Here is a 24,650-nt window from a genome sequence, read left to right as displayed (position 1 = left end):
AGCGGTTCACCTCCACACACCCCGCTCTCCAGCGCGATGTTGATTTGATACATGTTCTTTAGGTTCAGCGCAGTCTTTGGGAGTTTGAATGCAACTGACAGCAGTTTTCCTTCATCCAGGCTTCCTCGACCTTCTGTCCTTCAGGCTACTGGGCTGTCTTTTTAAGTGTGGCAACAGAAGGACAAGTACGGGATAATGAAGGTCAAGACGATGGAAGAAAAATTCAGCCCTGCTGCCAGTTTATAGAGATTATAAAACAAAGAGTCTATTTTCTTTAAGTATTTCCCTGCTGCACTCCCACTTCACAATAAAAGCATCATTGCTGCTTCCCAAAATATATTTTATTTTGGAAATATGGATTTAGCCTTTTGTTACCACATCTTTGGTTTTAACAAAAGAAAAAAAAACTTCACCTGTCACATTTTTGCAAATAGATACAGATGCGTTAAATATATTTACCTGAACCACATGAATGTTTTCCTTCAGAGAGAGAGAGAGAGAGGGGGGGGGGGGTGCTGCAGAAGAAATGGGAAAAATGGAACAAGGACTTCGAAAAAAATATGTCCTTTATTCTTTTTGGCTGAGAAATGATATTACCAGATGAGCGGACAGTAGTCACGGCTTGCATGCAGTTCACTAAAACACTACGAGCGCGGTGAGTGATGGCTACCGATGGCTTTGTGGTTCCTATCTACAGATATTTGGACCATACATGTGTTTCATCGCGTGTTACCGTACAGAATCTGCAAAAACAAAAGGCTCTAGAAAAATGTCAATTAAACTCCAAGACTGGCAAAATGCACTGATATCTACAGTAAAAATTTTATTTATAATCGCCCCAACTCTGATAATTGGTACAACATAAAGTCCCTGCGCACAAATATCCCCCCCCACACACACACAGACCCACTCACTCACATGTAGGACTGCCGAACGTGGTTTTACATATCAGTGGGGATTAAAAAGTGCTCTTACATCAGATGTAAGTGTGATACATACTAAGGGCCCAAACAGCTATATTATTTACAAACCACTACACTAAAACCACTCGCTTCTCAACCCAAAAGACGACATGGATTCCATACAAACTGATATTATAACCTTTAAATGTCATATATTGTCAGGTTCTAGCTTGAGAGTGGTTAGAAAGAGGTGATTTTTTTTTTTTCATTTTGTGACTTGAGACATTTTCTTTACAAGAGCTGTGGAAGAAGTGGGGAGGAGGTGAAGTGGAGCATAAAGCAGAGGTGTTAGGTAACACCAAGGGTATGGAGGAAAGAAAACAGCCGCGCTTAAAATTAAGTGCTTTGACATTTTGGCAAATTTGATTCTTTTTACTTTCTCCAACAAGAAGCCCCGTCTAAAGCCAGTAAATAACATTGCAACGCCACGCTGCCTTAGCCTAATGCTAAGCTAATGCGGCTCCACCTTCCTGTTTAACAGACAGGATCATCCAATTTTCCCTTTCCGAAAAGGTTTCCCATTCCCCAAAATGTCAAAGGATTTCATTGTGTGTGTCTCATTCCTTGCATACATTCAACTTCTGTATTCAGAGTGTTTCCTGGTGACGTTGGGGACTGCAGTTTAGATGACAGCAAAATACAGATAACAATCACTTACAGCACGCCAGAGGGCACAGTGTCCGTAAGCACTGCGCTCCAGTGATGTGCTCGTTGTTTCGGCGTCCGCATGGTGGTTGTGGTTTCCAGCATTGACTTTATCTGCCCTTGGTGATGTTATGACAGCGAAAGCAGCAGACATGTTCTCACCACGATGTTCGGAAAAATGTAGAAAACATTCTTTCTTATTATAAACGAAGAGGACGCCAAGTAACCCAAACGACGGAAAAAAGAGAGTAGTTGTGATACAGTTATTGTTAATTTCAAGACACTGGATTTTGAAGTAGTAGCAGCACTAGCTACAGACAACTGAACGATACACTCAAGTATGTCAGTAACAACAACCAATAGGAAAACCACAAGCGATTTGCAGAGAGGCTCCGTGTTCCAGTCAATCTCTGGCAGTGTCTGCTGGATCCCTCTCAGGAGAGGCCTCGTATTCACATGTGACACCACTCCCATTTCAGGCCATCGCACTCTAATTAGCACACAAGCACACGTCTATCTAACCCCCTTAAAAGCTGTAAACAAAATCACCCACCCCCCTTGTCTTTTAAGATTTGTTCCTCTTTAAAAACTCTATTTCTTTCTGTCTTTCAAGTCTTTTCTTTTGTTTTCCTTTTCCTGGGTCTCCTTCTCATATTTGTCCTTGTCTGATTTAGTCACGCTGTTGTAAGAAGGCGGGGAGGCCGTGGAGGGCGTCATGTCCGTTTTGTCCGAGGTGGAGTTCTCGGTGAACTTGCTGATGACCATCACGTCCTTGTCGGGGTCACGGACGCCCTCCTTCAGCTGCTCCTTATAGAGCGCAGAGGCCTTCTTCATGGCCAGGCAGAGCATGTAGCGGCGGAACGCTCTCTGGATGATGATGGCCGACATCTCCTCCTGTTTGCGCCGCAGCGTGGTGGTGATGGGCTCGTACGAAACCTTGGAAGGGTTTGAGGCCATAAAGCGCTCTTCCATTTGGCCGCGCAGCATGTCCATTTCCCCGCCTTCGCCCAATACGCGCTTGGTGAAGGCGAACAGGATGTCGAGGCAGTGGATGCGTTCGCCACTCACCATCGGTAGGTCCATGGAGATGAGCTGGCCCATATTAGGCTTTGGCATGCGCAGCGGTGGATCCAGAGCATCCGCAAAGTCGGACAGCTTGCTGTACTCGATGAACTGGGTGGCATCGGGGTCAAAGCGCTCCCACACCTCATAGAACATCTCAAAGTCGTCCTCGCTCAGAGGCTCGGCGCTCTCTTCCGTGGCAACGCTGAAGTTCTCCAGGATGACGGCGATGTACATGTTCACCACGATGAGAAAGCAAATGATGATGTAGCTGACGAAGAAGAAGATGCCCACCGACGGATTGCCGCAGTTGCCTTTGTAGGAGTTGCCCGGGTGCTCCAGCTGGCTGTCGCAGTCGGGCTCCCTCTTGTTGAGAATGGGCGAGAGCAGGGTGTCCCAGCCGCCTGATGTTGTGATCTGAAACAAGCAGATCATGCTGTTCCCGAAGGTCTCGAAATTTAACATGTCGTTGATTCCCGACTCCCGCTTCACGTAGGCGAAGTTGGACATGCCGAAGATGGCGTAGATGAACATGACCAGGAAGAGGAGCAGGCCAATGTTGAACAGGGCGGGCAGTGACATCATCAAGGCAAAGAGCAGGGTGCGGATTCCTTTGGCGCCTTTGATAAGGCGGAGGATACGACCGATCCGGGCCAGACGGATCACTCGTAACAACGTTGGGGAAACAAAGTACTTCTCAATGACTTTGGATAAAAACATTCCTGCAAAAGAACAAGATCCAGTTCAACACGAGCATTAACCTAAGGCATAGCAATGCTTGATATGGTCAGCGATGGCTAAATTCCTCACCCATGATGGACAGAATCACCACCACAAAGTCAAACACATTCCAACCAATGGTGAAGTAGTAGTGGCGCAGAGAAATCATCTTCAGCAAGCACTCCCCTGTGAACAGCACAATGAAGACCACGTTGATCCAGTAGAGGATGTTGTCCATGTCTTTGGTCTGGTCGTCCGTCTCCACCATCATGGTCACCATGTTGAGGCAGATCAGGATCATGATCACGATGTCGAAGGCCTGCTTGGTGATGCAGTCAAACAGGCAGCCTTGAAATGCATTCTGGGGGGATAAGATAGACGCAGTTATCTCCAGCGTCGGCCAGTAACGACAATTCTGCGCCCTGCGGTCGGAGTACTGACTGTAGGTCGAGGTATGGGCTTCTGCGGCTTCTTGGAGCCCAGTTTTTTCATGGCATTGTAGTATTTCTTTTGCTCCTCTGTCATGAAGATGTCCTGACCTCCTAAGTAAAGGAAGCATAACATTATGATTATTGAACAGAAAACTCAGCAGAAGGTATTTTAAACCCCGGTGGTTGGCGTTGCTGACTTGCTTTTGGCTCACACTGAACCCAATAATGTTCCCTGACTAATCGGGGAAGCGACATACTGTCAGCTCACCTACGTGTCTGGAGGGAGGACTGGTGTCAACTCTGAACAAGCATCTGCATGAGGCTGCAGTTGCAGCTGATCCACTCCCCCCTCCACCTCCTGGGTTGAATGGGGGGCATATTTCCAGATTAGTTTCAATGTGTTGCTGCATGTGTGGGTGTGACTGCAGGGAGGGTGTTTCTCTGTGACTCATGTCCTCTCAGTAAACAGTGGCATCTCTTCAGGGTGCACCACAGAATCCTCTCTCTCTGCAGCTCTGCTCACTGCTTTAGCTGAAGGTAAACTTGATGCTGCTTGAATGCGATCAATCAGCGTTACCCAGCATCTGGCACTTATTATACTATTGCTTTGCATACCTTTCTTCAAAAATCTAAATGTTGCATGCACACGTTGCAGAACATCAGATGAGGCGCAGAAGTTGCTTCAGTTGCAACAGGTAGGTCCCTCTTTTAGTGAACTTGAAAGCCACTTATCTTTTTCTTCTGCTGGTTGAAATTGTCGATGATGACGCCAATGAACAAGTTCAGGGTGAAAAAGGAGCCAAAGATAATGAAGATTACGAAGTAGAGGTACATGTACAAGTTCTCTTCATATTTAGGCTGCTCTTCCACCTGAAAAAAAAAGAAAAGAAGTCATCATCTTACGCACTACAATCACTGGATACACGCATGAACGTTTCACGTCCACTGACATTTCTCGAGTCCACAGCTGGGAACATGATGTCCATCCAACCCTTAAATGTTGCCTGAGAGCAGAAATGAGACGAGTGAGTAAATGCGTCGCCCTCAAACCTGAGAACGTTTGCATGTTTTTACACCCACCACTTGCAACAGAGCCAGATAGCCCAATCCAACGTTGTCAAAGTTGACTTTGACATTCTTCCAGCGGACACTCTCGTTAACCATCTTCAGGCAGTCCGACTTGTTGTTGACGATGTCTATGGGGAGGGTCTCTTCATTAGTGGTGTTGATGCAGTAGTAGAACTTCCCTGCGAAGAGGTTGACGCCCATGATGCTGAAGATGAGCCAGAAGATGAGGCAGACCAAGAGCACATTCATGATGGAGGGAATGGCCCCCAAAAGTGCGTTCACCACGACCTGAGAAGGGGAGAATCTAAATCAGCAAAACATCTGCCAATAAAAACAGGTTATTACAAAAATGTATTGACTTGGCTCTGAACAATGCTAGTTGTAAAAACTACACACAAGATGTTCTTAAGAGCATATGTATCTACAAAAGCAAATTTAACAACATGAAAGTTGGAAAAAGAAGGTGGACAACGTGAAGAAAGTTTACATTTGATAGGTATAAATGAAAAACAGAAAAAAAAAACCTTAGAGAGGCGGGATGAAGTCACAACATTTTGTTTGACTGTAAATGAAAAAAAGACACACAACAAAGAAAAAAATTACAGGTCAAAGGCACCACACAAGCAACATCAGAAAACAATGCCTCAGATGGCCAGATACAGTAATCCATTGGAACAATGTAAAGAAAGCCATGCAGATAGAAGAGAAGCCATGTTGAATCGCCAGGTAAGTTGTCATAAACATGCAGTCATCCTGGCCCTCCATAAGAAAAAAACCATTTAACCACACATGGACCCAGTTTTATATTTGAATCAGGAAAAAGAAAGAAAGCAGCCGGAAGAAGCCAATCTTGAGTTACTATATTTTCTACTGTAAAAAATCTGGGGAAGCAAATTGAGGTTTTTTTATGAGCACTGGGCTAAACCATGCTTCTGTTATACTGGCTTCCTGTTTGCCCATAAACACCAATAACATTTTGTGGCTTTTGCACTCGTTCTTCTCTTACCCTCATGCCCTCAAACCGAGACAGGGCTCTCAGGGGCCGGAGGGCTCGCAGTGTCCTTAGAGATTTAATGGCCGTCAGCTCTGAATAACCCAGCGTGTTCGCCACGAGGCTGACCAGCGACACCTTCGAGACAGACAAGATGGGTGAATGGTGACAAATGAAAGAGGCCCCTCAGAAAAGAATTACTTTTTTAAGAGACTCGGTTAAGCTGGCATAAATGTGCATAGGTAACAAAAAAATAGATGAGTAACAGAATTCGATCAGAATGAGAAGTGAGCAGTTACAGCAATTAATTATCCGGTTTCACCATTTAAGTTCTATCTTCTAAATTATATGGAAATTGTGCCTGAACCTTTGCTGTGGTCTGGGGATACTTCAAATAAAGACAAGGCAATAAAAACCTTTACATAAGGTTACCTTGTGCACTTTAGTATGACCGTGCTTCTATCTAAGATAACCTATTCAACTCCCAGCAAGGTTGACGTCATCAAATCAGTACTCAAATCATTAAATTACTCGGTGAATACATACATCCACGATGAGGAAGTCAAGCCAACACCAGGCATTGGTGAAGTATTTGACAAAGCCGTATGCGACCCATTTCAAGAGCATCTCCAGGATGAAAACATAGGTGAAGACCTTGTCTGCATACTCCAACACTATTTTGACGGTCTTTCGCTGCTCGATGTAAATGTCCTCAAATGCCTGAGCAGAACAGAAGCAATAAAAAGTGCAGATTATGTAATTTTGTGCAAGGAAAAAAGACTGTTCGTGTGTAAACACACTCTGGAGTAGTTTAAATTCTGACCTGCAGACTTTGGAGTGTATGACAAACAACACCACCAAATGCGGTGATTCACAGCTACAACATTCTCCCTACCATGTGTCACCGCTTAATCCACTTACCCAACATCCCCTTTAAAACTGGTGGCCATGTTGTCAGAAAAAAGATTTACATCACAAAGGCAGATAGATTCAAAACAACACCCACTTACCAGAGCCCCACTGCTGAGGAGGATCATGAAAATGATGAACGTTTCAAACCAGTTGTGCTCCACGATGATGAAGCAGGTTTTCCTGAGTGTCCACCAGCTCTTGTAATTTTCTCCCTCCTCGCTGATCTGGCAGCACTGGAACCTGCTCACACAGCCTGCAAGCATGAAGGAAACCTGATAAATCCCTATCACCTTGCGTCACAAACCCAGATGCCCCCAATTACGACCTACTGAACCTTTGCGTTGACTGTCAATGAGATTTACTCTAGGTCATAAAATGCGCTGGAGAAGAACTCAATTTTGAACCTTTTTTGCAAAATCCCACCACCCGATAGCCTCCATTCTTTCACATACATATCCCCCTCACCCTCTGTGAAGCAGGCCTCTGGCTCCAGTGACTCTTCAGGCTCCAGTTCCACTGACTCCACCCCATCTCCTGGGGGGCGAATATCGACTGTGCTCCCCTCTGATGAGCTGAGATTCTGGGGTACTACATCAAGCTTCTGTGCCAATGGGGAAGCAGATAGAAGTTCAAAGTTACTGGTGGGGCCCTGAAACAACAGCAGTTCATTGGTTATTGGAGCCAACCTTCTGAGCTGGTTATCACTGTGGTTTTTTTGTGTAATTCAGTGCCACGATCATAACCTAGCACTGTCAAAGCTCACAGAGTTGGGCTCACTAAACTCACGGTCATCGTATTATCATCGTCATCACATGCAGCTTTGATCAAATGTACCTACAGGCTTTGGTATTCATTTTATCTGATTGCACTTGGAGATTGGTGTTCCAGAGATGCCCTGTGGGTACATTTGATGTAACCTCAGATTGAGAAAGCGTGCATGCAGTGTTCCAGTGCATCATCAATCCAAGCCTGAAATAGTACCAAGCATTACATTTGCTTTGGCATTTTCATGTCCACTGATGTCTCCACTGATTAATCATTTGGTTTATCCTACATCCAAAATCCATAATAGCTTCTATGTACTTGGCCCATCCTAAAAGATAAAATCCACCCACCAAGGGACTGAAGAACCTTTTCCTCAGTGACATGAAAACACGTTATTTCCATTCCTTCAAAGCAGCTTCTTCAGTTTGTGTTAAAGTAGACGGACTACCACATTAGCTTACCAGCAAAAACCAGTACTGTGCACTGTTTATAAGACACCATGTAGTGGCTTTCTTTGTTCCTATATGTAAAACGTGGCTTAGCATCCATGCATCCCAACATACAGGACTAAAGGTAGTTTTTTTTTTTTAATGGGGCTTTCCAAAGCAATGAGCAAAACACATGTAAGCACAAGTGTTTCTGCTGGACTAAAGTTAATCTAACTATGCTGTCCTCTGAAGCTTGAACCCCGGCAGCGTACCTTTAAAACTCCAAAAGTACCGTACAGTCCAGTGACCTTTGTACAAATATATGGTCTGCATATGGTGGGGACTTTTGCCTCCTGTCTGTCTGTTTTTTTGTTTTTTTTGGGCAAACATGGTGTTTTGTGGTTTCATATCTGATCTGCCTGGCAGGTTAAATAAAGGAACATGTCATCCTACACAGTGCAGCAGCTCTGATTGCCGTGGGACCCAGCTAATACGGCATGGGAATGATGGAAGCATACTGCTGGCAAGTGCATTGCATTTTTGGAGGGCTGTTTCTCTCCACATTCTCTCCTTCAGCAAGAGACCCATTTTACTTCTTTGAGGTGTAGATTATTTGCTTAGAACCTAGCATACTTTCATTTTGAAGATTTTGCATTTGTTAAACTGTTTTTTCATGTTGGTTGCAGAGAAAGGAAAGTGGATAACACATACAAATACAAGTAAACACAAATAAATAAAAATGTGGACAGTGTGCATTAGGGAAGAAGTGTACAACGTCAACAAATGAATAACTATTTTTAGAATAATAAATGACCATTTTGATCACTCAGCTCCATAAATATTTGTTAAAATTTTGGATGTACAAAGTCTGGGTTTACTTATCGCATTTTTGATTTCGTTGTCACCAGATTTACGACTAAATGTAATTTGAAATTGTTAAAATAATAATCCAAATTTGGCATCATTGTGTTATATGCTTTCCTCTCTGCAAAATTAGAATTCTCTATTGATTCTTTCATCATTCCATTATTATTTGACATAAAACAAGAACATACAAGTATTTTGTGTGTACGCATGAACCAGACAAATGAATTTTGTCAAACTACACAGCAAAATTCATTCCCCCTTTTCATTTCTAGTGTCTTCATCATTCTTCTCCACCTCCTCTCTGCCTTCATTCTCAAGCTCAGGGGTGTTGGATGCCAATCAAGTCCCAAAACCAAGTCAAAATCAAGCAATGAACTCAAAAGCAAAGACCATGTCAGATGGTTTATCTATCAAATGAAAAGGATGGTGTTGCTCATTCCTAATGGGTTGTAACTGCAATACAGTCTGATGCTTAGAGCTAAATTATGGAGGGGTGGGGGAAGGGAGAACTCAAAAAGATTGCAGCATTGACTGTGCTGCTATCTGGAGAAGGGGTAGGCATAAAGCAAAAAAGGGTGGGTTTGAGAGAATTGGGGATGGACGGCAGATCAGGCAAAGAACGAAAATGGGCAATCCATTGAAGGTATGAGGAAAATATGTTGTTTGTCTGTTAATGGCATAGGCAGTCCTCATGGTTGGTGCTAGGGTACAATAAAGTGGTCTTACAATTCTCCTGTCATTGAAAACCTTGAGAGCGTCTGTGACACAGCTGCAATAACAAATGGGGGTTAATCAACTTAAGTCAAAAACATGAAAAGCCAGAATACAACCTCAAGTGTGCGGTCAAGGTGAGACATAGTAAGAAAATAGGTTAGTAAATAACAGAAAAAATGAGGAATCCCCTCACAGCTTAACAAAGGCAACACAAAGAAGTCAGAGGTTTATTGTGAACATTTAAATGTAGGACACCTAACTCGTTATTGTTGATAGTGAAGATAGGAGACCCTTAGAAAGAGTGGATCATGAATGTCTGACCTCCCTTTAAATATACTGATTCACCAACCCCAGTTTACAAGACGTTAACAGCAGCAGGGGCGCGACAGCTCCCTTCCCAATATGAAATGTGTGGCGCTTTAGCTAGAAATAGTCTCCTGGGCTGTCCTGAATCACAGGGAATTGGCACCACACCCACAGTGGCGGGTTGACATCACCAGGGGGTACACTGTTATATCAGCCTGGCAAAATGTAAAGCAAACATGGCATGTGCACTATGACAACACCAAAAAATATGGACTCCATGCTATTGTGCTTTGGTTTTTCATGTACGTTAATAGGAAGGGCTCTGAGCACGCTTGATTTCTGGAAAAAAAAAAATCATTTTCCTTTTGTAATGAACAGCAGACATAGTTGTGTAACTCTAATGCCACACTGCATTTATAACTCAGCCATGTAAACTACAAAAAACTGATATGTACATAAATTAATCTATAAAGCAAAGCTTCCACAACTGTCATTAGCAAATCTGAGTCATTATTTGTCATGGCTCTATAAGCTGCCAAGAGCTTTAGGACTGACTTTCACAGCATGATGAATGAATGTACAAGTGAGTCAGCAGGTTTGTTTTTCCTCCCACGCTGAAATAAAATGGCAGAAAATCTCTATGCAAATATTGACATATTCAAACAACCATATTGGGTCTTATTCATTATCCTTTTCAAACTACTACAAAAGCTTTGTAATTCTGGGTTTTCCCTAAAATGACAAGTTAATCATCTGAGTAAGACTTTGTTCTTACCTCCTTGCTCCCCTCCACGTCAGACGAGTCACTGCTGAAATCTTCAGTGTTAAGGTTCTCAAAGTCTGATTCGCCCACAGCAATAGGCACTTGGACCGTCAGGCTCGGATTATGAATAAATGACATGTAATCACATTCCTCCACAGGGTACTTGCTGGTGGTGTCCCCACCAACCACAACCCCAATGACCAGCCCTCCTCCCAGCCGGCCATTGCCCTCCGTCATGTACACCCCGCTGGGGTCTTTAGTGATCTCCACAGAGGTGTGGTTGGAGATGCAGTTACCCTTCCCGTTGCTGTGCAGTTCATCCAAGGGTTTGCACTCCTCGCCCAGACCGGAACCTTTCCCACCACGGCTAAAGCAGATGCTCTGCATGAAATGTCTCACGGTGGTTTTGACAAAGGCGACGCCGCGCTGGATCCGGCCCACTGCGATCTGCAGGTTGTTCATTTCACTGTCGTCGTCAGTTGCTGCCAAATTGTCAGCACTGAATGAGCTCAAGAGTAGGGCCAGGAAGAGATTCAGGACCTGTGGATATTAAATCCATCCCTTATGAACAGAGAACATCTACTTTATATACAAGCAATCAACAAGAAAGTAAATCTTACCACCAAGTTGCCAATGACCATGACCATCATGAAAACAATCAGGCACATGCTCTGTCCAGCTACCTCCATGCAGTCCCACATGGTCTCGATCCACTCTCCACAAAGCACCCGGAACACAATGAGAAAGGAATGGAAGAAATCGTGCATGTGCCAGCGAGGCAGCTGACAGTCAAGGGAAATCTTACACACACACTCCTTGTAGCTCTTGCCAAACAGCTGCATGCCCACCACGGCGAAGATGAAGACAATAATGGCGAGCACCAGAGTCAAGTTCCCCAGTGCCCCCACTGAGTTCCCGATGATCTTGATCAACATGTTGAGCGTGGGCCATGACTTGGCCAATTTGAAGACCCTCAGCTGTTTCAACAAGAGGCACAAATTAGATCGTTAGCTCATTAATAATAATGAATTCTCTGAGATATCTAGACACATCTAAAAAGTGGTGTAATGATAGAGAGCGTTTAGGGGAAATGGGTTATACTGGGAAAAAAATCGTACCAATCGGAAGGACCTGAGCACAGACAGGCCTTCTACATTGGCCAAGCCCAGCTCCATCAGACTTAAGCTCACAATAATCCCATCAAAGATGTTCCAACCCTCCTGGAAATAGTAGTAAGGGTCCAGGGCAATGATCTTGAGGCACATCTCAGCTGTGAAGATGCCCGTGAAAACCTAGTGACAGGGGAAGATGATTATATTTCACACATGTCCTTGGCTTCAACTCTTTTGTGTTAGCATCACTCTATACTTGCCAGGTTTCCAACTGAGAGGACATTGTCAAACTCTGTAGTCATTGGATAATGCTCCATGGCCATGAAAAGGGTATTGAGGATGATGCAGATTGTGATCGTCAGATCCACAAATGGGTCCATGACCACCATGCTGACTATCTCTTTGATTTTCAGCCACTGAGGGCAGCAGTCCCAGATCAAACAGGTGTTGGCAAACCTGTACCAGCAGGGGGGGGCACTTCTGTCTTGACTCTTCAAGCTCTGCCAAACGAGAAGGAACCACATTTCATAATAATTACAATCTTAATTCATTAAATGTGCTGGTACTCCTGTATTCTCTGGAATTAGCTGAGGAAAACAGCAGAACAAGTGGCCTGATCACTTACCTTCCATGGTGTTGGTAAGGATACTGGCCACACTCATAGCTCTTTGCCTGGCCCCTGGTTCATCTAAATAATCCATGGATGGCTGATGGAAACCTGACCGCCGCTTCTTTAGCTCAGTGTCAGTAGTTGTTCCCTGAAAATAATTATAATAAGTTAACAGAAATCAAGACACAGAGGACAACAGAGGATAGGTCAGCACCACCAGCACCACCAGAGAAGATCCATCTTCTGTTGAAGTGAATATTCTTCACTGAGATGGACACTATATCCATCTTTGCCTTTAATAAACTTAACTTAGATCTGAGGCATGCAGCAAAGACAGAGAAACGCTGTTGGATAATAATTCATGCACCCGAATCATTTATATAATTTAGGGAAGAGCTTGCAGCAGATAAGTCAGTGGAAAAAAGCATAAAGGCATCGTTAATTCACCTCAGGTAGCAGGAGACCTACAGGAGAGGTTGTTACTGATGTTTCACCGACCAGAGACACCACACCGTTGCAGTCCACCGCACAGTGCATCTTCCCATTGGCGGGCAGCATGATGCGTGGCGCCCCGAGGCTGGTCTGGCTGACTGCGCTGCAGCGGCGCTCCAGGCGGCGCGGCAGGAACAGGGAGCCCCTTCGACTGTCGCTCTCCTCAAAGGTGCTGTGCTCGTCATCTGCAAAGTCATTCTCCGAGCCCATGTCACGCGCCCGGCCATGGAAGCTGAACAGGCTGGCGCGGCTGTTTCGCCGGGGTGAGAAGAAGGAGCCGCGGATACTGAGGAGAGACTGAGCGAGAAGGAGATAGAGACAGTGATAAAACTGGAATGTGAGGTTGGAGGAATACATACAGGCAATTGAGACGATCATCTGCTGCTGAAAAAGCCAAATGAAACCAGGACAGATAAGACTGCTGGAAAGGACACAAAAATGCAGTGCTGTCAACCACATTCAGTTTTTAATTGATGAAGGGAGTTTACATGTATAATCAAGGTAAAGGAAGTGCCATGTATATAATGCCATGTTGTGTTGTCATGAGGACCGTGCATACCCTGGTTTGTTTCACTGATTTAAAACTGACAACACTGTCGTTCACCTGGTTGGGTGAGGAGCATCGTTTCTCATAGGGAAGTCTGTTTGGGTCGATGGAGAAGCGGAAACTTGACCTCTTGATACTGTCCTCGGACTCAGACTTGTGGAACTTATCTTGGTTTCCTCTCTCCTCCTCCTCCTCCCTCTGCTTCCTCTTCTTCCGCCGGTTACGTCGCTCCTTGGCACTTTTGGAGCTGAGCTTCGACATCCCTGAGGAAGACTCAGAGGTGGGGCACCCTGTCCCAATGTATCCGCCGCCCTCTATGGCTGCTGCAGCAGCAACCTGCCATCCAATCAGAGCACAAACATAGTTGTCATAGCAACCTCTTCCCTGTCTCAAAGGCTCTCACTGACTGGAGTGGAGGAGAAAGGCTGGCAGCTGAGAGCAGCGGCAGAAGCACGAAGAGCCAAATAAGCCTCAGACACCTTCTAAAAATGGATGCATGAATGTTTACACAGGAACCAAAACAAAGAACATACAAAATCATGAGCTCACAATTCCTTGACTCCTCAATCGAGTGATTCTTATTCTTATAGCCTGACTGTGTATTGCAGGTTTAATTATTGAATATATGATAAAACTAAAAACTAGAGGAGCCAGAACATTCTTTTACCATTGTTGACACTACTGGACATGTGCAGCACGCCATAAAATATACAGCACACTAAAGACCGTAAGACTTTACCATAGCAACATCAGACCTATCAACACCTGCAATCTGAATGTGCGTGAGCCTGATAAGACACCGTCAAAGACTATAAAACAGACAATAAAGCATGAAGCAGAAACTGGAGCAGAAACTGTGGAAGCAGAAGGAAAAGCAGCAATAAGGACGATGTCACACCCATGTTGCACCGCGATGAAAGGAGGCTAAAATGAGGACAAATACGGAACATTTGATCCAATGTCTGAAAGCGTTGTTTCAGGAATTCATCTCTGTCAACCGTGTCCTCGGGGAGCATAAATCACAGCTGTATATCACCGCCCTGCGACACTTTAATACCATTTACTGCGACAAAAATAGGCAGTCTGGAGTCATAAGCACCGTCTGACTGGTTGGTTGCCCAGAAACAAAAGGTATGGCTCTCCACAGAATATGCGCCTCTTCTATGAATGACACAGCGTTTTCAACCAGCAGCTGGGGCTGCAAATGTGTATTTACACTGCTGTGAATTTCATTTGCACTCTACACAAAGTTATTGACATTTGTATTTGGACAGCAGAAAGCGGTTGTTCCTCAGTTGCCTGGAGCAGTTTGCTTTATTATTAAAAACATGGGGCAGAATTTGAAGGGGAAAAAAAGGTCCTGCCTGTGCCTCCTCCTGTTGCCTCTTCAGCTGCTCCAACATAGCCTGGAACTCCTCCTCCTTCTGCTGGGCCTCCTCGATGGTCGCCTGGTTCTGCTCGTCGTAGGCCATGGCAACCACGGCCAAGATCAGGTTCACCAGGTAAAAGGAGCCCAGGAAGATCACCAGCACAAAGAAGATCATGTAGGGTTTTCCTGCTGTACGCAAAGTCTGATTGGAAAGAAGCAGGAATTTCTTCAGCAATGAGTCAGCACTCACTCATTGTGATCCTACTGTTGCTATCCAACTGTGACTTCATAAAGGTCAAGTGTTAGCATTCTGCTACTGCCATACAAAAGGAAAAAAATGTTAGCTAACACATATAACGACAGAATGGGCCACTCTTGGAAAACATGCAGCACTGAGTGATGTTAAGTGGGCTTTTGTGGGTATATTTATGATGAATTAAAAGAATGCATTAATTAAATACATTAAAAACATATTACTATGTGATTCACAGAGTTCAACCAGCCTCTGTTGAGTTCAACCAACCTGTTGATAAAGGTTTTCCCAGAAGTCCTGAGTCATGAGGCGGAAAAGAGACAGAAAGGCCCAGCTGAAGGTGTCAAAGCTTGTGTACCCATAGTCTGGATTACGGCCAGCTTTGATACATATGAAGCCCTCTGGACAGAGCCTGCAAGTACACACAGATAAACACTGAATATAACATTTTACAGTTAATTTAAAGATAATGCCTGGAACAAAATTGTAGAGCAGTTTGCAATGACTGCAAAAAATGATATCTGCAATTTCAGATATTTACAATATAAACTTACTGACATCTGTATGAGCTCCTGATGTTGACTTTAGTCAGTGCCTGAAAATGTCATGCTCGTGTATGTTATTAGCTAGATGCTAAAACACTGAGTAAGTTGACAGAGTTTCAATGCTGAGCAAAAGTAATGAAAAGCAACCGTAGTTAACCAGCAGTTTAGATCCCTCCATCGCTGCAGAGTGGTACCAAATGTCAACATTAATTGCACGATTGGCTTTGTGGCGCACTTAATTGGCCTTATAAATAAAACATGACAAGCCTTACCCGGAGCCGCTGCCATTCCCACAGAGTAGAGCGTCCCTCTGACCAGGGACGTAATAATAATTTCCTGGAGGGGAGAGGAGACAAATGGCCCAACAGTTATTTTAGCCATATCACTGGGGTAAGGAAAAGACTGACGAGGAAACCAGGCGGGGATGCAGAGGAAGGTGATGAGTGCTATCAACTGAGTCAGACAGACACCAAGTCCCATTTTAACACTTAGCAGTCATTAAATCACATTCATGTTTTTTTTAAAGGCATGACTACAATTAGCATACCAGACCACATCTACTCTGCAATCTACTCTGCCTCGTCTTCTCTTGCTATGGTGTCAACTTGTCATGTGGCTGGTGCACCTCGCCTCGATATCCTGCTGGCTGCCAGTGACTCACCATCCAGCACCACTTCAGGCTGTTCGCGCCATGCAGATGGGTTACGGCGGAATAACGGAGGGGTGGTGGTGGTGGAAATAGGGGTATTTGTTGCTGCGGCGATTATCTGCAACATTTGCCGCATTCTCCCACCAGCCCTTGCTAGAGAGCACAGCCTATGCTTCCAGCCATTTCTGTCACTCCTTATCACGAGCCTCAGCTAGAGTGCCTTCCCTCCCCCTACCCAACCTCCATCCCCCCGACGCACTGTGCATGTGAATCAGCCAGTGTCTGACTCAGGGTGCCAACTTGACCCTGGTTAACCCTGACATGAGCCTGCTGCCTCGCTCCACTTACGGTCATCGCTGATGTACTCTGTCCAGTTGAACGGAATCTCCGTGGTGTTCGGCAAAACTGTGGCGTTGAGTTCCAGGAGGAAATTGTCCACAAACATCGTGTCGTCGGCGGTGCTGTTGGTGCTGTTGGTGGCATTGCTGCTGATTGGATAACGCACGCACTTCTGCCTCAGGTTGCCCATGAAGAGCTGCAGGCCGATGAGGGCAAAGACGCTGAGGCAGAAAACGGTGAGGATCATGACATCTGACAGCTTCTTTACCGACTGGATCAGTGCGCCAACTATGGTCTTCAAGCCTTAAAAAGAAAGAGGGGGTGGAAAGGGGAAAATTGCAGAAAAATCACAGCTCCGAACTTGCAGAAGTAGAGGTTACTAATGTGATCTGACAACAGCAAGTAGTCAGGGGGATCTGTAATGGAAATCCCACTAAATGCTCGATGCTATGCTCACACTGATCATGTATTTGATAAACCACTAGGGAAAGCTCCGTAACTCATTCATTTAAACTAATGTTTTTTCATTGCTGTTGTTCTGCGTACCCATCACACGATCAGTGTTGTCATGGCCACAGAGAACTGTGCACAGTAATACATAAATGTGGAGATGGTCCATGAGAACCGACTCAAATTGAGTATAGATTGGAGGGTTATTCTGGTGATGATTTGTTGGGTAAGACTGTTGTCATAGTGCACACCGGGTAGAGAGCATGACGACATACATATTCTAAGAAATAGCTTGAGCATTTGGAGAAACCCAAGGTCTTGTTGACTTGATGCTAAAATGCCCAGTGTCGCCAACTAGTGGCATAGTTCGCATGAAGCCTAAAATCTGTGAGCTGATCTCGCTGAAAAACGATGAAAAAAATACCTAAAGTTATAGAAAAAACCTGTCAAAACACCATTATACTAACGTTTATGAACAGTAAAGACCATTTGGAGGCTTTAAGGCTGCAGGATTTCCTCCTCCAGTGTTTGCACTGACATAAAGCTGATCAGAATTCTGGCCCAAATGTCATATTCACAATGGAGACACAAGTGAATCTTCCAATACGAAGCAACAACAAAGCCAACCGGGTTGTCCCCCAAAATGCCAAACTGTTCCTTTCCTGGCAGAATGATGCACATTCCAAATCTTCACCAAAACACCCCTCACAATCTTTTACCAGAGCTCACTGGACAGACAAGTTAGATTCAGGTATCAGAATGTTCTACTGCATATTGTACTGCCTGAAGAATAAAGTTGAAACGATGCTGTAAGAGCTGTAATAAGTATGCATGTTATAAAATTATAAGATCCTCCTTCAGAGGCAAAGACAAGTTTCCATGGGCGCTACACGATATGACCTTTCCGTAATTCGTGATGTGTACAGTGCAATTTCCCAAATACAGACAACATCGAACAAGACATGCACTGGAAAACAAGGTAAGGAGGAACCCTAAACACATGCACGAGTGCTTGCCACGAGAAAATCGGCTTTTGCAATGTCTCATGCAAAAAAGGACAAAAGCAAATAGTGCACAAAAGTCTACTTGGAAGTCTCCCAAGTCAAGAATAAATTCCAACCAAAAAGAATTCTGCCTTAAAGGAAGAATCTAAAAAGCTAAGAATCCCGTCAATCTGTGCAGATTAGAGCCAGATTCCAGCTTCTACTGATCTCAATACAAAGGCAGCATGAGAGATGGCGACGGGCGTCATCAGGCTTAGCTACAGTGAGATGAACTGAGAAGGCACGGGGTGTTTAAATGTTAGCGAAACGCCAGTTAGCCATTAGCGTTTCATTAACTTTATGGGCCTTGAGGGCTCTCTCACCTGGGATGACTGATATTGTTTTCAGGGCTCGAAGAACCCTGAAGGTTCGCAGTGCTGAGACATTGCCCAGGTCCACAAACTCTGTGACATATCTGTAAGGGAAGGTAGGAAGGGAGGGGCAGTGTGGGAAGGGAGCGGGACACACACATACACACGAACAAGTCAGGCACCCACACACGTCGCGACAAGACAAAAAAAGGGTCACGGGTGGGGAGGGGGAGGGGACGGCAAACGGTCACGCACAGAGGACAGATGGCAGGAGCGCTGGGAGCAGGCGCAAGCAGCCTTACCTGGTATTACTGAGATAGTTTTCAAAGCTCTCAAAACTCTGAATGTGCGCAGAGCTGAAACATTGCCTAGGTTTACAAACTCAGTTATATACCTGTAGGATCAAATGCACAGTTATTACACAGCACAGGCACAAACCCATACATGTGCAGAGATGGAACTGCCTCTCCTTAAAGCATCATGAATCTCAAGGGTCTGGCAGACCAAACCACCAGGAACTGTCAGCGTCTTTATATTGCCTGTGGGCACTAATTCTCTAGGTTTCACTTCAAGACATGTAGGCAAAGTTATTGAAGCGTGGAACAAATATGGGCCGAAGCATGCCATGCTTTAGGGGCCCACATCCATAGGATCAGAGCAGCTTGGGAATTTTACAGTCATGCTTTCAAGATGCACACAACTACGCTGCAGGTACCCCTCCCGGTCTCCATTACCCCCCCCACCTCTTCTCACATTCAGTGAGACCTAAAACGTTGCAGGACTGATTAGCTTCAAAAGCATTTCTGCTCTCAGTGTGCGCCACTTCCTGTTTGGCTCAGTTTAAATCTGCGCATCAAGACACTTACGCCATGAGGATGACACTGAAATCCAGCCAGTTCCACGGGTCCCGCAGGAAGCTGAACTTCCCCACACAGAAGCCCCTTGCCAGGATCTTTATGAGGGACTCAAACGTGTAGATCCCTGTGAATGTGTACCTGGGGAGGGATAGAAAGGGGGTGACACACGACGGCAAAGCTGCTGTTGCTTTTACAACGATCACTGTCTTAATTAGATTCAGAGACACCACAGCAGAGTGTATTAACAGTAATCTGAGCATGAGGACTTAACTAGACAATGCACTTTTATTAAATACAGAGTTAAGTGGTGCTCAGGATTAAGTGGATTCTAATGTCTGTATGCACATGCCAGTATAACTCCAAAATATCCTATTTTCTCTGCACAGACCAAAGCTGGTGAACACACAGCAACTTACTCTACATTCTTGGCCCATTCCGGTGGATTACTGAGGGTCATGAAAGCACAGTTGGTCAGGATAGTGAACATGATCAACATGCTGAACATCGTAGGGACACAGTCAAGGAACAAAATGGAGCATTTGAATTATTAAAGCACTGAGCCTGGTATTTACACTTGTTTTACATCTATAGTAATTGTGATCAGTATTTATAAAGCAGTTAATCCAAAAGACGGCCAAAATTAAAACTGTAAACTAGTCAAAATGTTAAGCCTTCTTGACATTCAAATCCTTGTTTTGTCTGTAAAAAGCCTTTAATCTAAATTACACTGAACTATGAGTAAACTCTGAAAGGATATGAGTGGACTAAAACTCTAATAGCTACCCTTCTGAGCGGGTTGAAGGGTTTTAAGATGTACAAGGCAGGAGTGGCGTTGAAACGGAAGATTGCCTTCCCACGATTTAAAACTATGAACGTCTGAAACAGACAGAAAAGAGTGATTAAAAACATCGGAATGGCCTTTGTGGTACTGTTAGAGGTGAAGGGGCCTGGACAGCTGACATGAACCACACTGAAAGAACCTTTTAGGAATGTGCATGTATAGATAGCGCACGCTGGACATTATCTGCCTTGTGTGGTAGCAGCAGAGAGATTAAACTGTTTCAGCTCTGCGTAGCTGTTAATATAATGAGGCTGGATGGTTTTGCTTCGGGCAGGATGTGTTGGCACTGCAGTTCAACTGGCACAGCAGCTAAGACTAGCATTTAGCACTTCTTCTGGGACATCTTGTAAATGCTCTGACTTGGCTGAGCACATCACTGTGGAGGTGATGAGCAAAATTGCTCTTAACTGTTTCCGATCTAAAGCAGGGCTATGAGTCAGCACAACAATGTAAACTGGCAACAAGCAGATGCTTAGCTCATCTCGGCATTGCTTAGCAACAATGATTTCACATTTCCAGTCTCTGTAGGTTGCATGCGCGCTCACTTATTTCATCCAGATCATTAGCTTATTTTTTATATATATATAAGAAGGTATTAGACCTTCTGACTGCTGTAGAAGGGGTCAATGTCCTCAATTGGGATGGACACCAAGTGAGGAGGGATGTCCCCATAAATAAAGGGAAGGGACTTCCCCGCCTCCAGATCACTGTTGGGCTTAGGCCCATTTTCATCGTCACTGTCGCTGCGGCGCCCTGCCCGTGGTCTCCGGGCCTCCTCCTCGGCGATGCGCCTCTCAATGGTGGCCAGCGACTCGGGGACGAAGGGGCGGAAGCTGTCAGGTCCGGGCGGAACAAGCAGCTGTGCCATCTTGTCATCCTGCTCCTTCAGAGGGCAGCGAGGGGCTCAGCTGGTATAGGGAGCTGCAACACATGGGAGAAATATTGAGGAGTCAGAGTGTCACTTTTGGAAAGAGTCCAGTCATTTATCGGAGGGCTGAATAACACTTTTGACACAGTGGGACCCAATCACACGTGCCGAGTCTGACGCAAGTGGCGCTGCTATTTTGAGGCCAACAGAGTTGTCATTCTCCCACCAAATAAATGTTATTGACATATAAAACCCAGAGTCAGTGGTGCAGGGACGCTTGAAGATCACATGACCCGGGCAGCACCCTGGAGAGCGCCACAAGACCAGCATATGTGACTTATGTGATTCAGCAGTTTGAATGTTATTTCATGCTGTTTTTCATAAGCTGCTTACACCCAGAATATGCTCATCATTCTTTGGAAGACAATACTTTAAGACCAGAAGATTGATGTGTAACATTCTAGCTTAAAACAATGGATTAAATGATTCCACAAAATGGCTTGTTCCATGGCTGCTGGAACACAATAGTGAGTAAATGAAAATCAGAAAGCACTTTCTTTCTTCAGCCAATCAGTTTGTGAAGTGTGAACACAAATTGTTCTGTTTCTTGTTGTCCCCTGTTGTCTGAATTTGCTATTTTTCCATTATATTACGGAACCATACGCCACCGCATATTCAATTCCAGACACGTGTGAGCATTGTTCCGACCTTCCAAACAGGGGACTGCAGTCGGGAGAAGGTGACTCTTTCTCTTGAAACGGGTTCACAATGTAACTATTAACTGGACATTAAATGTGGGAATGATGGCAATACCTAATTAACCAATGATTGTTAAATGCATTCTTTTCCAACATGAGCTGGAAATCAGTCTGGTTTAAGAATTTGTTCATTTGTTTTACAATCATGATACTTTCAAAAGAACATCACGGACAGAGAAGACTGGAACATTCGGGGGAGGGGGCTGTTGTGCTGGTCACACACATTTGAGGTGAATTCTTCCATTAATTGCATTCGGATCGAGTGGCTTCTGGGAGCTCTGCAGGAAGTGCTGCCTTTCGACTGTGTAATGAATTAGTGGAGGGTTTGAAATCAGCAAATCATGACCTCTTTGTCAAAGGCTTCCAGGAGTGACAAATGCAGCCAGAGGCATTGATTTTTCCCCTGCAACCGTCAACATTTAATTCCCCACTTTGAGCCACCTGCCAGCTTTAAGAAGATCCCAAAGGAAATGCAAGCGCATAAACAAGACCTCCCTCCAGCACCATAACACACACGCAAAAACAAACCCTTGTGAACCATTATCAGGCCGTCCCCACCACAGCCTCACATGCCCTGTTCCTCCTGGGACGCTGAGTGTACTGGCCCAGAAATAAAGGAACGGCACAAAAAGTAAGAACTCTGCCTCCAAATGAAAATAGAGCAATAGAGCGCTTGTGTTTTTAATTAATGGGATGAGATAAACAGACCTTTTGACAAGTGCTCAAGGGAACGCCGAGAACAGCGTCTTCAAAGAGAAAAGACACGCAGCCGTGATCTGAACATCAGTGTGAAGGTGCGTCACACTGTCAGACAGATCAATACATTCCCAGCAGCCAGGGGAGAAACTCTCAGCAACTTTTCCACAGGAAAGCTTCCACAGATTTTACTGTCACCCTAAATATATGCATATCATATCTAATGCCAAGATATATTTTACTTAAGGATCTAAAACTCACTTCACATAAAGGCGATGACTTGTTGTTTTTGGGCTGGTTGAAATCAATGTTTTTGACATTAAACATGCAGCGGTTGATGTTGTTTCAACCATTACACCCTCTATGGAGACCTGGGGTCTGAAAAGAGTCAAAACGTGCGCTAAACAGGATTTAAAACCTGTGGCGTGCCGTGAACTATTTACACAACCAGAAATGATATGCCGTGTAAACTCAGCAGAGTGGATTATTCCCAGTTACCGGAGTGGGAGATCGCTAGAAAGCGGCCCTAGTCGGTAAATATTACCATAATATAATTAATTGGGCGTAAACTATCTTGGCAATATAACACATTTTTATCAGGTTAAGCACGTGTGTGTTTGTGTGTGTGTGGGGGGAGGGTTCACGAGCCTGTGGTGTGGTCGAGCGTGACCCCACGCGACAGCGTCTGCCGACATTTCTTTGCCCGACAATCTTGACTCATCATGCAGCTGTGAGCTATGTGCTTCTTCCACTTCCTCTGACAGACAGATGGACATTCGCTGTCCATGGTTCTAAAGCAGGAAAGCAGCTGCCTCCAGAACAAACACCGCCTGGGGGGGCATTTTATTACACCAACAAGCCATCGGATGGGCCATCAGATCTGCTCTCACCTGAGTCGCCCACGATTTGTGTCTGCAACCTCGGCCGAGGTGCTTTTGGAGGCATTGTTAGAGACATTATTGTTAACAATAATAATAATAATAGCCGTTTTCATAAAGAGACATCTCACCACCTGTTCAGACGCGCATTTTGCTGCCTGGATGACACGTCAGAGGAAGAAATCAGAAGCACAAAAGAAGCCAGGACGTGTGCCCGGCGATACCTCAGTTACTCGTGGTTTCAACACGCTCCGAGGGAGGCGCAGCAGCTGTCGCCATGTTGATGATGTCTCTGCGTATTATCTCCAAGCCTGACGCGTCTCCCCCTGAACGGGAGCGGTTCGAATCCTCCGCGGCCATCGCGCCCGTCCACCTCGGGAGGAGCCGCCGGCAGCACGGACAACACCCGATGAGATGTCGCCCGAGTCTGGGGGGGGGGTCTCAGCAGCTGCAGCAGCCGCCCATCGGCGTCTCAAACTGGCGTCTCAAGCGGATTCCAAACTGTGGACAGGGGGCCACCTAGGGGTCCCGAGGGCTTCCGCGGAGCCAAAGCCAACCTTTGCTATCACGGCGGCGGTTAAAGGAAGCGAAGCACCCGGGTTTCAGTGAGCGAAATTCGAATAAAGAGTTGGACGCACGGGAAGATGTGAAAAGTCGAGCCAGGAATGAGTGAACGCATCTGGGCGTGTCCTCCCCAGATGTGCTCATGGAGCAACTGCATCACCGCCATAGATCCTGTTTTTCACCTCACACCTCCAAAATAATCACAGCCTCCCTCTCTTTAAAATGTCATTGAATAATCACGCATATTAACAATAAAACCACACTGGGAAGGACGTGTCCCCCGGCAGCACGTAGGGGGCTGATAGTGCCCATTCTTAGACACCTATTTTATCACGACGTGGAGGTGATTTTTGCCCGATTTACTGGCTTAAATGTTCGTGTCGGGCTCGTATCGTTTATATACGAACTATATTCAAACACTGCAGAAGTGTGTGATGGATTTTATGCATCATTTAGCCCAAAACGCCAGTGACGCTGTTAGAACAGGCCTGTCACCGCCGAATTGACCGAAAAACAAACATTAGGGAAACATGTACACGCCTCAAAATACTGTTTAAACGTGCGTCCCACGCAGCACATATTTAAATATTGAGTATATAAAGTATACTGTTTTAGGGTGGGGGGTGGGGGACGGCGCACGTATCCAGCGAAGCGTCAATCGATCTAACCTGCCGCGTCAGAAGGCAAAGACTCAAGGATACTCACCACCATTACGGCAGGTGGCGAAGCTGGAGGTGGATCCCATGTCTGAAATGATAATAATAATAATCCCGTTATTTAATCGGCTAGCTCCGTCAGCGTGACATTTAAACCGCTCTTCTTATTGTCACTCGT

The 24,650-nt window shown here is 45.1% G+C and overlaps 1 protein-coding gene across 1 annotated transcript; it reads right to left on the bottom strand.

Annotated features, from left to right (window-relative positions):
• Positions 1-552: 552 nt before the first annotated feature.
• On the bottom strand, positions 553-23,714 carry scn1lab (sodium channel, voltage-gated, type I like, alpha b). Its single transcript, XM_029840372.1, is given in 28 exon segments — positions 553-3,391; positions 3,480-3,750; positions 3,831-3,935; positions 4,553-4,690; positions 4,771-4,824; positions 4,901-5,176; positions 5,895-6,017; positions 6,426-6,599; positions 6,890-7,044; positions 7,257-7,392; positions 10,647-11,174; positions 11,255-11,611; positions 11,753-11,926; positions 12,007-12,219; positions 12,221-12,246; positions 12,372-12,504; positions 12,804-13,145; positions 13,453-13,731; positions 14,760-14,966; positions 15,288-15,429; positions 15,835-15,898; positions 16,560-16,853; positions 18,657-18,748; positions 19,221-19,349; positions 19,628-19,717; positions 19,969-20,087; positions 20,654-20,973; positions 23,384-23,714. Coding segments are annotated over 27 exon segments (6,081 nt in total). The 5' UTR covers positions 20,921-20,973; positions 23,384-23,714; the 3' UTR covers positions 553-2,198.
• Positions 23,715-24,650: the final 936 nt, after the last annotated feature.

Source organism: Takifugu rubripes, chromosome 8, assembly GCF_901000725.2.
Source record: "Takifugu rubripes chromosome 8, fTakRub1.2, whole genome shotgun sequence".
Classification (NCBI taxonomy): Eukaryota; Metazoa; Chordata; class Actinopteri; order Tetraodontiformes; family Tetraodontidae; genus Takifugu; species Takifugu rubripes.
Note: the sequence above shows the minus strand (reverse complement) of the source record. Positions and strands in the feature narration are given on the sequence as shown.